This window comes from Syngnathus leptorhynchus, chromosome 9 (assembly GCF_054491065.1).
Source record: "Syngnathus leptorhynchus isolate UIUO chromosome 9, UIUO_Slep, whole genome shotgun sequence".
Lineage (NCBI taxonomy): Eukaryota > Metazoa > Chordata > Actinopteri > Syngnathiformes > Syngnathidae > Syngnathus > Syngnathus leptorhynchus.
In genome coordinates this window covers 10,240,003-10,254,353 of record NC_141203.1, presented here as the reverse complement: position 1 = coordinate 10,254,353, position 14,351 = coordinate 10,240,003, and the positions used below count along the sequence as shown (strand labels likewise).

The 14,351-nt window shown below is 39.3% G+C and overlaps 1 protein-coding gene across 2 annotated transcripts in view; it reads right to left on the bottom strand.

Moving 5' to 3' along the window:
• Positions 1-10,559: 10,559 nt before the first annotated feature.
• erbb4b (erb-b2 receptor tyrosine kinase 4b) overlaps positions 10,560-14,351 on the bottom strand; it is a 103,956-nt gene continuing 100,164 nt past the window's right edge. For both annotated transcript variants that reach the window (XM_085920449.1, XM_085920447.1), the window contains one exon: positions 10,560-13,932. In XM_085920449.1, coding sequence (XP_085776575.1) covers positions 13,262-13,932 — 671 coding nt within the window. In that variant the 3' untranslated portion in view covers positions 10,560-13,261. The remainder of the gene's footprint in view (positions 13,933-14,351) is intronic.

The following is a 14,351-nucleotide window of genomic DNA, read 5'->3' as shown; positions in this document are numbered from 1 at the left end:
AAGACATGGGCAAAAAGCAGACAGACAGAAAATCCAGCCTTGTAGCAAATGTCTCTTACTGAAAAAAGGATGAGACAATATGCTCGGTTGAGCTCTCCGCAAAGAAAATTATGCTCTCATATTTTAGATAGCATTGGCCATCTTTGTGTATCCTGACAAGTTGCGAACACATTTTATTTTATTTCACAGCCCCATGCCAAAGATGACTTTGTCAAAGCAATATATTTTGATTATTTATATATTCCGACATGTCTAGTGTCATATCAAGTTGACTAAGGCGCTTTCGAGTTGATTTGTTAGAGAAACAGCTTTTCACTTCTCCCTGGCAAAAAGATTCAAATCCTTCAAGAAGTTGTTTAGGGGATTTTTGGACCAGGCTTTCTCCCACATCCCACCCACAAGCTTGTAGAATATGCACAAAACTCATTTGCATGCACAAGCTGGTGTTCAAGTGGGAAGTGAATCCAAAAAGTCGAAACAAGACAGAAAAAAAACCCCCAAGTTTCCTTTGGTGGTTTTTTTCTCTGTTCATTAGTGCAAACCTATAATGGATACAGTATGAAAATACGAATATGGCTAATTGGGCAAGACAGAGAGCAGTGCACACCACGTGAGGTCGACGCATAGGAACATTCATCCATGCTGAACATTTTTGTATATGCCGATGAACTCACAATTGCAAAGAATGTTTTACATTTTATCATGTTGTTTCTTTTAAAAGCATGGACTGTAGTCCAATGTATACATGATATTAATTGAGAGCATCCATCCATTTTCAGAGTCCCGAGAACCTTGAGACAAAGGCTGATGACATTTTTGACGAGTCAGCAGGTAACTGGCTCATGCACTGCCCTCTCCCGCCCCCTGAAATGTGTTTGGACCCTCCCCAGGTGCCAAGCCAGACTTTGATGTGTTTTTGGACTTTTCCAGTATTTTCTTTTCATATTTCACCCATCCCCTGGAAAGAACAGGGAATGAATTTTCATCACCATTTTATGAATAATTTTACGGGCTTGTAAAAATTGTTTTGCACAACGAGGCAAATCGTCTTGGCTTTCAAAGTTAATTTTCTGGAGATTTCACTTGATTACAAAAATGTTGCTTTTAGATAAATGCACCATACTGTGCTTGTTAATACATGATGTTTCTACTTTTACATGCTAGTTAGTGCTTTCCTAGGTGCTGATTGTGCCCACATTTAGACTTGGGACCAGACTATGTGTAATCTATTTCTACCAACCATTTGAAGCAATTGTGTTGGTGGGTGTGTGAAAAGAGTGGAGACCCTGCCAATTTTTTTTCCTGTGAGATGTACAAAAACTTTCATATGTGATTATTTTTGTTACAGCTAACGTCAACTATTTGTGATTTTTCTATATATATTTTTTTTTTTATATAGTTTTTATTTATGAACCAATGAAACAGTTTGTCATCTGCCATTTTTTTGTTTGTTTTATATTTTTTACCAGTCAAAAAAAAGTTCCATTGTGCAAAGTAGGTAGCAGATATTTTAAAATCCCTTATAGCCAATTTTTTTCCACACACTCAGCAGACAGCGCTATGTGTCAAATCGTATACGCAGCTTCCCTTCTGCGCTCATTCATAAAACGTTTCATACTGGTGTGCTGATAATGTCACCACTAGATTTATGCAGTACGGGGAGTAGTCTATTCTCCAAATGGAACTGACGCAAGTTTATCTGTTTTATATGCTAATGAATTCAAACGGGCAAAAAGTCAGGTTTGCGGTTTGACTTTTATCATGCCAGACAATTCTACAAACAGCTTGGAGAAGTGAGAAGACTAAGAGGTCAATCGCATTCAATTGCGATTGCCCTCACCCCGCATTCAACAGGTCCGACTGACAAACTGAATAACATGTATAGAAATAAACAAATAGAGTGGGGAGGGGAAATTAATGGCATTCATTTCTCTCCCACATTCACATTCACACAGCGGGGCCCATCGCTCTCGGGCGGGTGATCTTCAACTGATATCTTGGCGCTCGTACCCATCAGCGTATTTTCACCGTCATGTATCAAAGCTGTCGTGTGTATGAATAAACCCCCAAACCAAGACGTCAACCTAGCAGAGCCCCAACGATATTGAGGAGCACATCAGGAGTAAGCGGGGGCCACGGTGCTGGAGGGACTTGCATGGGATCATCGCGGGAGACGATGCTATACATCAGCAAGGACATTAGCTGTCAGAGCATGAATAGGTTTTGTCATGAATGAATAACTACTAGAAATGTACAACGCGGAAAAGAAGAGAGCTTTGCTTGCCTTTTCATCTTCTGTGAGCCTAACTTGGGTGAATGTGTGGATGTGCAGAAATAAATGTTTTTTTGGAGTTGGAGAAAATGCATCAAGACAGATGCATGTTCACTGTGATGGAAATCGGTCTACTGTCTGTCTATGTGAGCATTGTTTTCTGATGTGAACTTTCAGAATAAAGAGACTGTGTCATTAACACAATCATAAAATCAAATATTTTTATGAAAACCACATTTGTAAGGTTTATATTTCATGTATTTATTTTGCTATTTTTGTTTATTTTAATAAATCACAGAAGAGGGTGTGGGTTATACGTTAGGGTTTTATGTGGTCGGTGAATGCAAGTATGAGCATCCACTTCACGGGTCTTTTTAAAATACAAAAATTACAGAAGTGAGTTCATTTTTTAGAGAGTATAATCATTTTAGTTACTAATACCTAGTAGCTTTACTGGTACACTTTACTAGTACAATTTAAATGTGTTAATAACCGGTCAAGTATTAAATGACGACAGTATTTTGCTGCAAGTGAACGTGAAAATAAGCAGTTTGTCGGATAAAAGTGGTTCATAAAGATTGAGTCCTCCATCCCATAGAAAGAAACAGTCCATACTGTGAAGAGGTGGGTGAGAATGAGAAGGTGAGGAAGCTGGGCTAAAGTGGGAGTGGACATCAAATCTTGCTTGTATACTTGCGCCACACTCCAAGCATACCACCTGCTGATTTCCCGTCTGCCTTGGCACTGCCTCTCCTGTCAGTTGGCATCCCATCCGGAGAATGAACGCAACAATGGTTTGGAAGGCTGAGCTGCCGGTGGTGTCAAAGATGAGCTCCACCTCTCACTCCCAAGCTTCTGCTCTCCTGAAACCTTTTGACCTTTGAGTCTCATTCATTGATGCGATTCGTTCAAGCGTGAACACAGGCGACACAAACGGTCCGAAAATGTTCTGCCCAACCATTGCAAAACTCACTGAGCCATATAAAGAAAGTTATTTCTTATGTATATATGCACTCAAAAGCCACAGTATAAGGTGATGTAATTTTTACCCTGTCATGAGCATCACCTCAATGGGAACACCGTTTTTAAGCAGATTCTCTATTCTTGAAAAAAAAAGAAAAGAAAACGCAATTCTTGGAACTTTGTGGTATGTTACACGAAAAAATATAAAACAAGGTGAATGAAAACAAATTAAACGACAGACACCATCAATAATGTGTCCTCAGAAACTCTGAAACATACTTCAAGGAACTCTTGAAGACTATGCATAAAAAATAATTGTCAACCACACAAGCTGGGCACGCAAGATTTCACCACAAAGCTAAGAACGGTTGATCGAGCTATTCTTTCATCTCACTGACAAGCCTGTCTTCAATGAAAAGAACCTCCATCTTGAATAGAGGTCAGGAAAACTATTTCTTTAGAGGCCCTTCTTCAAGGAGTTCTAACTTTCTTCCCAAGTCTGCGTTTGAGAACGAACACCAGCTGTCATAGGCCAGAAACGACATGTCAAAGACATGGGTGCTAGATATACAAAGCCAGGTTATATATTAATGAAATTCCATTGGGAATTAAGTTAATAGGGAGATTGTGGACTTGATAGCTACGCCTTTCCATTCATCACCATGTCCTCTGCTAAGAGCAAAATTGCGTCTTGTCCACTGGGGAACGATTGGTTGAGCCGGACTTCTCGTCTGCATCCCTGATCATCATCCACCTCTCTTGCGGTGCCATTGTGTTCTCTCCTTCTTCATTAAAATAGACCTTAATGGACTTTTTACACTCCTCAGAGTGTCTGCGTAGAGCGATAGAACCACAAAGATGTGAAAGGGCGCAGGAGCTATTGGATAAATGCATACTTGCACTTCTAAGAGGTGGTCAGAAGGGAAGTAACGACTCTCATTCAACTTGTTGACCCATTCGGAGATTGATAAATGAGAAGACCGGAGGTATTGTGGCCAAGCGATGGCAATGTCATCTTGCATTAGGTTTTTAATGCTCTGCAGGAAAAATTAAGGTCTCGGCTAGAATAATAATAATCACTATTGAATTTATCGAAGTATTGAAAATGGACGGATGAACGCAAAAAAGGTAATGGTTGCATTTGGTACTCTACCTCAGCATTAACTGCACGAGCAATTACAAATACATCACAGCAAGAAGTCAATCTTCAGCTCATTACTAAGTCTGAATGGCTGAAAAAAGAACAAAACATGATGAATAAGCAGAGCATACTGAGCTTTTTTTTTTCAGACCAGCTTTGCATTAAACATACAGTGACTCATAAGCCAACCTCTTATATGACAGATAATGAATTAAATTAGGTAGCTCATTAGCTAGCGAGTACGTGACAGACAAGCAATTTGAAGTGTTTTTCCTGTCTTTAACGCTAACAAGCAACATTGCTGCTAATCTTTCAAAGTGTGCTGGAAAGCAGAAAGAAATCAATTATCCGACGAAAATAACATAATATACGTATTGATAAAGAGCTCTTTCAAAAGAAGTTGGTAAATAACAGTGTAACAATAATGAAAAGAAAAACTTCAAATAAATAAATAAATAACAATAAAATAAGAAATAAAAACTTCAACATGAACTGTAATACAAAGAAGCTGTAGCCGTAAAAAAAAAGACATACAATGACATTGAAAAGGTGTCTTTTTACGATGACCTGGGTTGCATTGTGGTCACATGACCAAAAGATTACCATACTCATGTTGCCTAGCAACCTGTGCTTTGGACTCTTGAGCCAAGCCTTGGAGGAAAGAGGCCATGTAAGTGTGAGCTGTTTGTTTTTATTTTGTGGCAATACTTCCAAAGGAAAAGGATGATCTTGATTTTCATTTTTGTAACCACGATTAAAATGTGACATTGTTCTTGTGTTCCGTCTTATTTGCTCATTTTTCTTTTCACTCAAGTGGAACAACACTTAAATTATAGGCAGAGGTACCTCTGTCTTTTTCAACTTTGGGTGTTGCTTCTCCTTGAATCCGCTGAGATAAATCTCGTCACACTGGTGGGCCCACAATTGAGCTGAAAACCAATAAAGAAGAAGCTTCCCTGAATTTTTGCAGCTTTACCTGTGTCAATTCCAGCGTTTCTGAAGTACATAATCCGTGACATGGGGCTCTGATCAGGCACTTGTTTATGGTGCTGCATTCCAAGTTTAAGCTGCACGGGAGATATCAGACAGAATCTTCTCGGGGTGATGTTGAGTGGCTCGCCGAGTGTCTGAACGTGCCTTTGTATGAATAGTAAGGGATTAGTGAAGAGCGATTCAGTGTCGCGCAAGAGAAGCGGGGAAGGGACAAACTGGATGTGAAACCTGTAATATAGGGACTGAATGACATCTATGGTCATTGGAACATCTTGTACTGGGAAGAAGAACAGCTCCAAACAGAAAACAGGTCGGTAGATGACGCAGTCAACATACCTCGACAGCGCAAGGCACCATTTGTGGATTTGAGCTTTGTGTTCAACACCATCATCCCTGAAGTCCTCTCCTTCTCCTGCTCAGTGTGTCTCCTGCCATCTGCCAGTGGAGCTACAGCTTCCTGACAGGCAGGATACAGAAAGTTGATACATCATCAACACTCATCATCATCTTCAAACAAGGGTTTGAGTTCCAAAGTAGGGTTAGCAGGTTTGTTGTTTTATATCTGAGCAACCATGACGTTTGGCTGATAGATAATTCAGTAAAATGTCAATGAAATTGAGTAATACCAACAGTGCTTGCATGCGATTTCCACGTAGCCATAACATTTGGACCAAAAAAAAAAAAAACTCTGAGATGGAAGCCAAGTGACTGCATGGTTTTTCAAATGGAGGCTTTCCCCGGGACCCGACTGGGAAGAAGAGCTGAAACACAACAAAATGAGGGGAAAGACACAATGAAATGCTAATATACACTGAAATTAATTAAGGGATGTCAAGTCTGATTTAATCTGACAGGGAGGTAATTTGTCTGTCTCTGTATGCCTGAGGATGGCGTTGTGTGTGAGATGTGTTTGGTGTGTGCACACGTGTGTGTGTGTGTGTGTGTGTGTGTGTGTGTGTGTGTGTGCGGGCGTATTGGATTTGTAATTGCTTTGCGCCAATGAGGGCAACTTCCCTGAGTGGAATGTGACTGCAAAGTGAGCGTTTTTTATTTATTATTTTTTTTTTTTAAACGTGCTTACTTACAACTTTAAAAATGATGCATCAGCTGAATCAGACAGGTAAAGGACACATGGTGAAGTCACAACCCACAGAGAATACACGCATGAGGAAAAGCAGCTGTTCAACCTCCAAACCCAATCCGGGGTTGATTCTTGGCAAATGCAAATTTCTTTCAGACGTTATGAACATTCTACATCCTTAAATAAGTAGCTTGCCATATTTGTTCAAAGAGCCAGTATGACCTTATAGTAATGCATGAGGAAAAAAAACAAAACAGCCCGTGTCTCTCTTTGCATATGCGAGAAATCACTACGCCTGAGGAAAAACTATCAATGAGAAACAGAAGGCATGACTAATGAGGTGTCAATCATTTTCCGAGCTTGTCGAAGCGAAGGTAATTCAACCAACAATATCTAGCCTCTTCCTCCACTGCAAATGTTTTATTCTGCTTCTGCAGTGGCGTTGGATATTTTCACAGCTTTTCAAACAGCATTTTATGTAGCCGCTGACATAAGGTCAAAATATCTGCAACCTGTAAACGTTTCAACTTAAATCCAACCATGACCTCGTATGTGTGGGAAGATAATTAATAAATACGATCCACACGGAATCAAGATCTAAAACTGCCTTTCTTCTGCTGGCTGCTAGCTAACCTAAATCAAGGTTCTTTTTTTTGGGGGGGAGTGAACATTTGAGAGTCATAATGCTAACAACGTCTATCAACTGTGAAAAAAACAAAGCCTTTGAAGACTCTAAAGTCTTTATTAGTACTTTTCTTATTGCTGCGTGTCAAACTGTCGTCTCTGAAAAGGCGTTGGCGGGATAAAAACGGAACTTCTAACTTACTACAAGCAGAGTCCAAATAGAACATTATGATGTGCCTTTTTTTCTCCCGACTATGTGAAAGGACACAATTATGCTTCTGCTGTAAACCAACAAAGAAGTGTCTTCAAGTCATTATGTTGCACATGAATAGCGCCGCGTAATTGCAATGGAGAGTTGTTGTGAACAATGACGCCTCCTCACTTAAGACTGCTGCTTAATTAAAATTCAACATTGCCCACAATTGGTATCATTTATCACTATGCCCACAGTGGTATGTTCTAGAAGAGGAAGTCACTTCATTCCTTGCCATTAACTCAATAGACACGAGGACATTATATTTTTTTAATGTCGTGGCTTTGACTAATTGTAATGACAGTGCTCATATCGCTCTTAAATGGAAATTATTCAATTTTTGTTATGGTCATTGCGGTCTATATGTTTGGAGGCATTATGTGCTTGTTGGTGTGTGTCGCACTAATGTACTAAAGTAAATATGTTGCACGCTTACACAAGGAAGATGTTTTAGATAAATGGCAAACTGGCCAGTGAAAACAGAACCAAAGTTGAATTCAAACCGACTATTCAGAGATGTTGGATCTAAGAAGTGTCACGGGAATTTAAATTGATTATCCTGCCTTAATTATCCGGATGTCTGTCGCAGTAAATCGAAATTTGAGAACTGAATTTGAATTGTGAGAAAGGAATATGAAAGTATTTGGAGTTCAATTTCCAAATAAAGTTTCAGGTTCACTTTTCTAATGCCAAATTCAAAATCACGCATATTTCAATCTATAAACAGAAAGCAGAGATAGTAATTCATCAAATTTTGCAATACATTGTGTATTCCTAAAGTGACTGTTGGCTTCACAGACAGACAGCCATGAAAAAAAAATCCAATATAGTGTTTCATAATAAAAAGTCTCAAGGGGGATCGTGGCACTGCTTAGCAGGCTTTGTACCGTCCGTTCAATCACAGGCTGCCAACATGCTGGGAATTCGACGCAGGCTGCACCCGCACCGCAAGCGGGCTGAGAAAAGGTGATAAAGGCAAAAAAGTAAAAACCAGAAGAAAAAACATGGAGAGCATTTCTTTTAAACAGCTAAATCAAAATTACAACATTCTATTGGTATACATGCAAACTGTTGAAATGCTGTTGGACAGATACATGGTGCATCCGCCAGACATTGGCCAGGTTTTTTGCTGTGACAACGAAGGACACGCTCTTTCCAACAACACTTATTGAAATCAAAATGAGTTTACAGCACTGAAAAGGCGTTTCGGCAAAGATTGATGAACGGTCAAAGTGAGCCCCGGCTCTTTGCGTAGACGCGTCAATCAATTCGCCCCTGAAAGACGCTTGGAATCATTTGCATTCAACAATGCCGATCATTCTTCACATTTGATAAAAATCTAGCCGCTTTGTGTTGATGTGTAAAAGTTAGAGAAATGGCAGGAGCTGCTTGTTTTGATCACACTCTATTACCTTCTTTAGGGGAGTTATTTGACAGGGACTAAAGCTTCTTATTGGATTTGTGATAATTCCGTGACTACCCGTCATGCGGCTGATAATGTCTTCATACTTGAGCAGGAATCAGACCGTTAAAACAAAATATTGCCTTTATGCAGGGTTTAGTCTTACAATATGTCTTTCTTGGTGGCCAATTTGGCAATTCCCATAAAATTGTATTACAAATCCATGCTGGCCCAGTAGACAATTCGGAGGGTCACTTTCAACAATGCCACTAGTAAATGACATCGGCATAGTCCGTCTTTAAATATTGACTGATCTTTATTTATATTGAATTAAAAATATAGTTTTGACAGATTCATGTAACAAAACAGGAAAACAGGGAAACATCTTTAAATGTTTTGACAGAAATTTACCAATGAACCAGTGAAAAGAAACTATTTCTGCCTAAAAAGTAGTTCCTGGTTACGTAATACAGTGTGTGTATTTTATATTTCATGTTTGTGTGTGTGTGTGTGTATGTGTGTGTGTGTGTGTATGTGTGTGTGTGTGTGTGTGTATATATATATATATATATATATATATATATATATATATATATATATATATATATATATATATATTCCATGAAAAGTGTACATGAAAAGTGACTGTGAACTTTAATGAGCTGCAAATAGACATATTATCTTACATTAGGCTGGGTTTGCTGTCAAAATAACTTGTGCAAATATTCATACATTTCCAAAAAAGTAATAAAAAAAAAAAACCTGGAGTAAACCTATCTTATCAGGCGGATACATGAACCAAAATGGACCCCCCCCCAATGGACTCTAACATTTAAACATAATCTCAGTAGTCATTAGCTTACAGTGTATTGTAAAAGCACTTCATACACAGTTTCTATTTACAACACAAGTTGTGCTTCATTCTGATTGGAAAATTGTGCATCCACAAAGCGGTTGAGAAATAACCCTAACCCTCCTGATAGTGTAAACCGTAAATTTAGAACTAATTATGCAACTCTGAAATGAAAGACGTGCCCAGTAAACCTTGGTGCCCCAATCTATACCGCACCAGTCAATCGGCATCTTCTCACTTGTGACTAATGTACAAAATACCAAGCAAGATCATATGAAGATGTCAGAAAAATCCTCATGTCAAAAATATTTTTCACATCACATATATACTGAGTACAGTATATAACTGCAATTATTGGTGAAGCACAAACAGTAGTTTTCAAAAGATTATTCTAAAAGACCAAATTTCAACAAAATGACGTTTCCCTTTTGGAGTGGATCATTCAATGCCCCTCTGGGTCGTGATATCATATTGCTACAGAAATCCGCATTGCACTCACGTGTGTACTCACCCCTGAAAACAAACATTGATATTAAACTACCCAAGGAAATCCAACCTCAAATAATCAGAGCGTGGATTGCAATTGTTGAGAAAAACGTATATTGAATATCTGTTAGTATTGCAAGGGCATCTTAAAACAATGCAAAATGTCGATAAATACCATTGAGTGAATTATGGAGAATATGTGAGTATACCACACACATGATAATAATGATAATAATATAGAAACTGCAACAAAAGTGAGCAATAGCGGAGGTCACAGTTCACCAATTTGTGCTGAAAGTACAATCCCACAATCACAGGGTGATGACGGGCTAACAGAGACCCTGCAAGCATTTTAGAAATTTCTCAAATTACGCTTACGTAATATATATATATATACTGTATATATAAGTAGATTCTAAAGCTATTTACAGAAATTTAGCCCTGCAAAACAATCACACAAATGCAACAATGCAAAGAGAAATATCGACGAAAAGAAACATTGCCATATTCATAGCTGTAACCTACTCAAGTTCTGCCAATGTATTTTGAATTTAACAATAAGCAATGATCGGCAAATGAGCTGAAATATTTGTGATTAGGTTGTGACAAAAATATGCATGAATTTTACAGTCGTACTTTCATATAATTACATTGTAAAACTGTGCTTTGTCAAATGTGACTTTTGCGACACAATTCTATGAATGCCGACTTTAGAAATCATGTGCGGCTGGCACACACTTTGGATACAGTTTATTTACAGACAGAGTGTTCTTGAAAAAAAAAAAAAAGACAGATTCAGTATTATAGTGCACTTGCAGCAACGATTCTTAAGTTATTTCAAGTGACCTTCTCGCAGAAGAAATACGCACATTTCCAGTTATTCCATTTAGACGATAACTATTTCGTTGCAGACATGATGAATATAGAATCAACTCAACATCTTATCAATTTTTAAAAAGGAATCACAGCCTCTCCAGAACCTAAAAAAAGATCCCATCATGTTAGTGAGTAGATACATACAAAGAGTTGAGATCAATCAATTTGAAGTCAAGTACTATTTACTCAAAATACTCTTCCAAGTGAAATCACTGAGATGCTGAATCGGGAACCAGTCGAGGTAAGGAAATTGTTTGTATACAATCAACCAATAATAATAATAAAACCTCTGTTTGTGAAATATCTTCCTTCCAGTATTTTTTAAAATGCTTATAAAGAATGGAGGCCTCAAGCCTGAACACGTCTGAAAGCTAATTAAATTTGAATTACAAAAAAAATGGCTTCTTCAACAGTTGACTTGTTTAATACAAATGTAACCACGATGATCATTTTTATTGCCTGCTATATCCTAGGAATTAGAAACAAAAACATTTTATTCCCTCCTCCGGATATCTATACATATTCCCCTTTCTCTACAATAAATATGACCGTAAATCTGAATTAGTGGATGAGAAGAACTAAAAGGGGGTTCAGCTGTAAAAACACGAATGTAACTAAGCCGAATTTCACATTAAACAAGGTCATCATCATAAAACAGAGTGTATCTTTCTCCTGAAAGGTAAGCAAGAGAAGAATGACACCTGTGTTGCACCATCTCACTGCTTTCACAACACCGATGCATCGTTTCTCGGATGCTAATACGCAAGTCTGATACTGACTGTGAGATTTCAACCTATTGCCTGTCGTTGAGGGTTTCTGAGTGGGCGCAATGGGTGAGATGTCGGGAAGTACAATTTCTCCCTGGGAACCACAAAGAAAGTGGATGAAATAGCATTCAAAAAAGCTAAAAGCCACTTGGTTGCAAGAGAGCCTCAATTGTTTTTTTAAATCCATAAGACTGACCTCCCCCCCCTCATTGAGATCCATTATGGAGCCTTATGCTCTCAACTACTGATACTTACATACGCGAGTGCCAATAACACTGTCGGGCTGATGCCTAAAATTGACTTATATAACCACATGAACAACTTAGCATACAAATTATGGATTTGCTCTTTCTTTGGAACTAGGAAAATAGAAGCGAACATGCGGGGGTTTGTCTGTGAGAATTTATGTCCATCCAGAAGAATATTTACCTTTATGGACCGTGATTGGTCCACATTGGCATTGTCATGCTGCGTACAGAAAGGATCTTGCCCAAAACCAAAGCACTTTGCTTAAGAATTTAATATAGAACAGAAATGAACCTAGACTGTGATTGATGGAACACTAGCTGGATAAAACAATCTTGACAGAAATATAATTTATTATAGGTGCTCTTTTATTTTCTATTACCAATCTTCATGACTGAATGGCAAGAGAACAATAAGGAAAAGTAGATAAGGTTACTTGAGTCAAACCTGTAATCCTTTCAATGCTTTCCGCCAGACGTTAAGCTAAGGATACATAAAATTGCACTGACATTTATTCAGTGTCGACCCTTTCTGCGCACAGCACCTGCGTCATGGTATAAGAGCACCGTACATCCGTCTGACGGTTAATGGCGCTTCTCTCGAAGAAAACATTTTAGGTGGCAATGGGTTGATCTGAAACGTGATTTAGTTATGAATTTATGTTTGGCGTGTCGAGGCTGGCGGCATGTGAACAGAACAATACTGGATGTGATAAATATTTGAATTCCATTACTGGTGCAACCAAATGCAAAAGAAGTGTGTGGGTTTGCAACATCTGGGCTTTAGCATGACTGCAGTTTTTTGCTGGCAGGTCACGACAACTCTGCGGCCTTGCATCATTTTCACAGGCTACTCGCAAGCAATGCTAATGTGCGCTTGCTGCCATCAGCAAGTTCAACTCCGTGGGAAGTATCCGCAAAAGACGAAGGGGATTATTAGCGTATGATTAGGAAAGTAGTAGTTTAGTGAATCAGTCATGGCAATTATCCTCTCTTTGGATCGTTTCCACCATCAGTAATTTTAATGATGGATTACTTTTGTGTCTCTGGACATACTACACTAAGTGCTGTTGCTTTAAAAAATAAAACAAAATCAGAACATCAGGGCAGTGTAAAAAAAAAAAAAAAGAACGTTTTGTAATACTGCTAATGTAGCACTGTCGGTACATGCTGAGTCTTTGAGTCGGGATGAAATCACAGAAGCTTTCGCACCGGGTACAAGAAGAACCAACTTGGAGAATGTTTGCTACTGTGAGGGTCGCTCAAGGCTCGTACTCCCGCTTTCAGCGTGCTACAGGTGGGCGACTACACCACAGTGTTCCTCTGTCTGTAGGGCGGGGGCGGTAACACGTTGCCGGCTTTCATAGCCGCCTCGGACAAGTATTCCTGGTTTTCGGCAAGGGCGGGGCGTATGCGTCCGTTCTGCCTGTAGAAGAAGCGTGTGCTGCAGTCCTGCAGGTACTCGGGGTTGTGCAGAGAGGTTTTGGGAGGGAGACTGTGCTGCCAGTATTCAGGATTGTCAAAAGAAGCCTTCTTGCTTTTCTTATCTAACATGATGGTGCCGCCGGTAATGCCTGAGTGCATGGCATGTCCCGTATGCCCTGGATGCAGCGTGTGTGACGGATACGCCGGGTGGGGGAGGTGGCCAGGGGCTAGGACGTATCCAGAGGAGGGGACTGCGTGGCTTGATGTCGATTTGTTGACTGTCTGTGATACTGTCTGGGCAGCGGAGGTCCCCGGGATAGCGAAAGATACGGTGGAAGCGAATCCGTTCTTGTCCCCGGGGTTAAGAAAGGTATTCAGGTAAAGTGGCTCGTTGATGTATTCATCGTTCCTGTGGCTGCCGGAGGTGGCGGCGGCAGAAGCGGCCGCGGCCATGTGCAGAGTGTGGCAGCCTCCGCCATCAACTACCGCGTGGGCATCTCCATTTCTGCGACGTGTTATGAAAGGGTTCTCCTCGACAGGGTTGATGTACTCTGCAAACAGGAAGAGGATTTATCTTAGATTTTTTTTATAAACTCACAAAAGACAAAATTATGTGAGAGTCTCGACGAGTCCTACTGAAAATTCTAAACCAATAAAAAACAATGACCTTCTCTGTTTCCTTCAATCATGTAAGATGTACTCACCCTTTGTCTAAAAAGAAGCTACTTAATAGCTAATTAAGATAACCAAAAAGAAACCATTCAATATGTCGACACATTTGAGTAACTAGATGATGTGATGCTGCAAAAAGGTTTGTATTTAAACCGACATGAACATAAATTATTTAGTAGCTTTCTGCTGTCCAGATTGTTTTGTTCTTTCCCTCTAGAAAGAAAATGTAGATAAAGAGTGGCTAGCTGTCAAAAAATGGAAATGGTTAAGAAAAAATTTCAAATGTGTTTATCTGCCT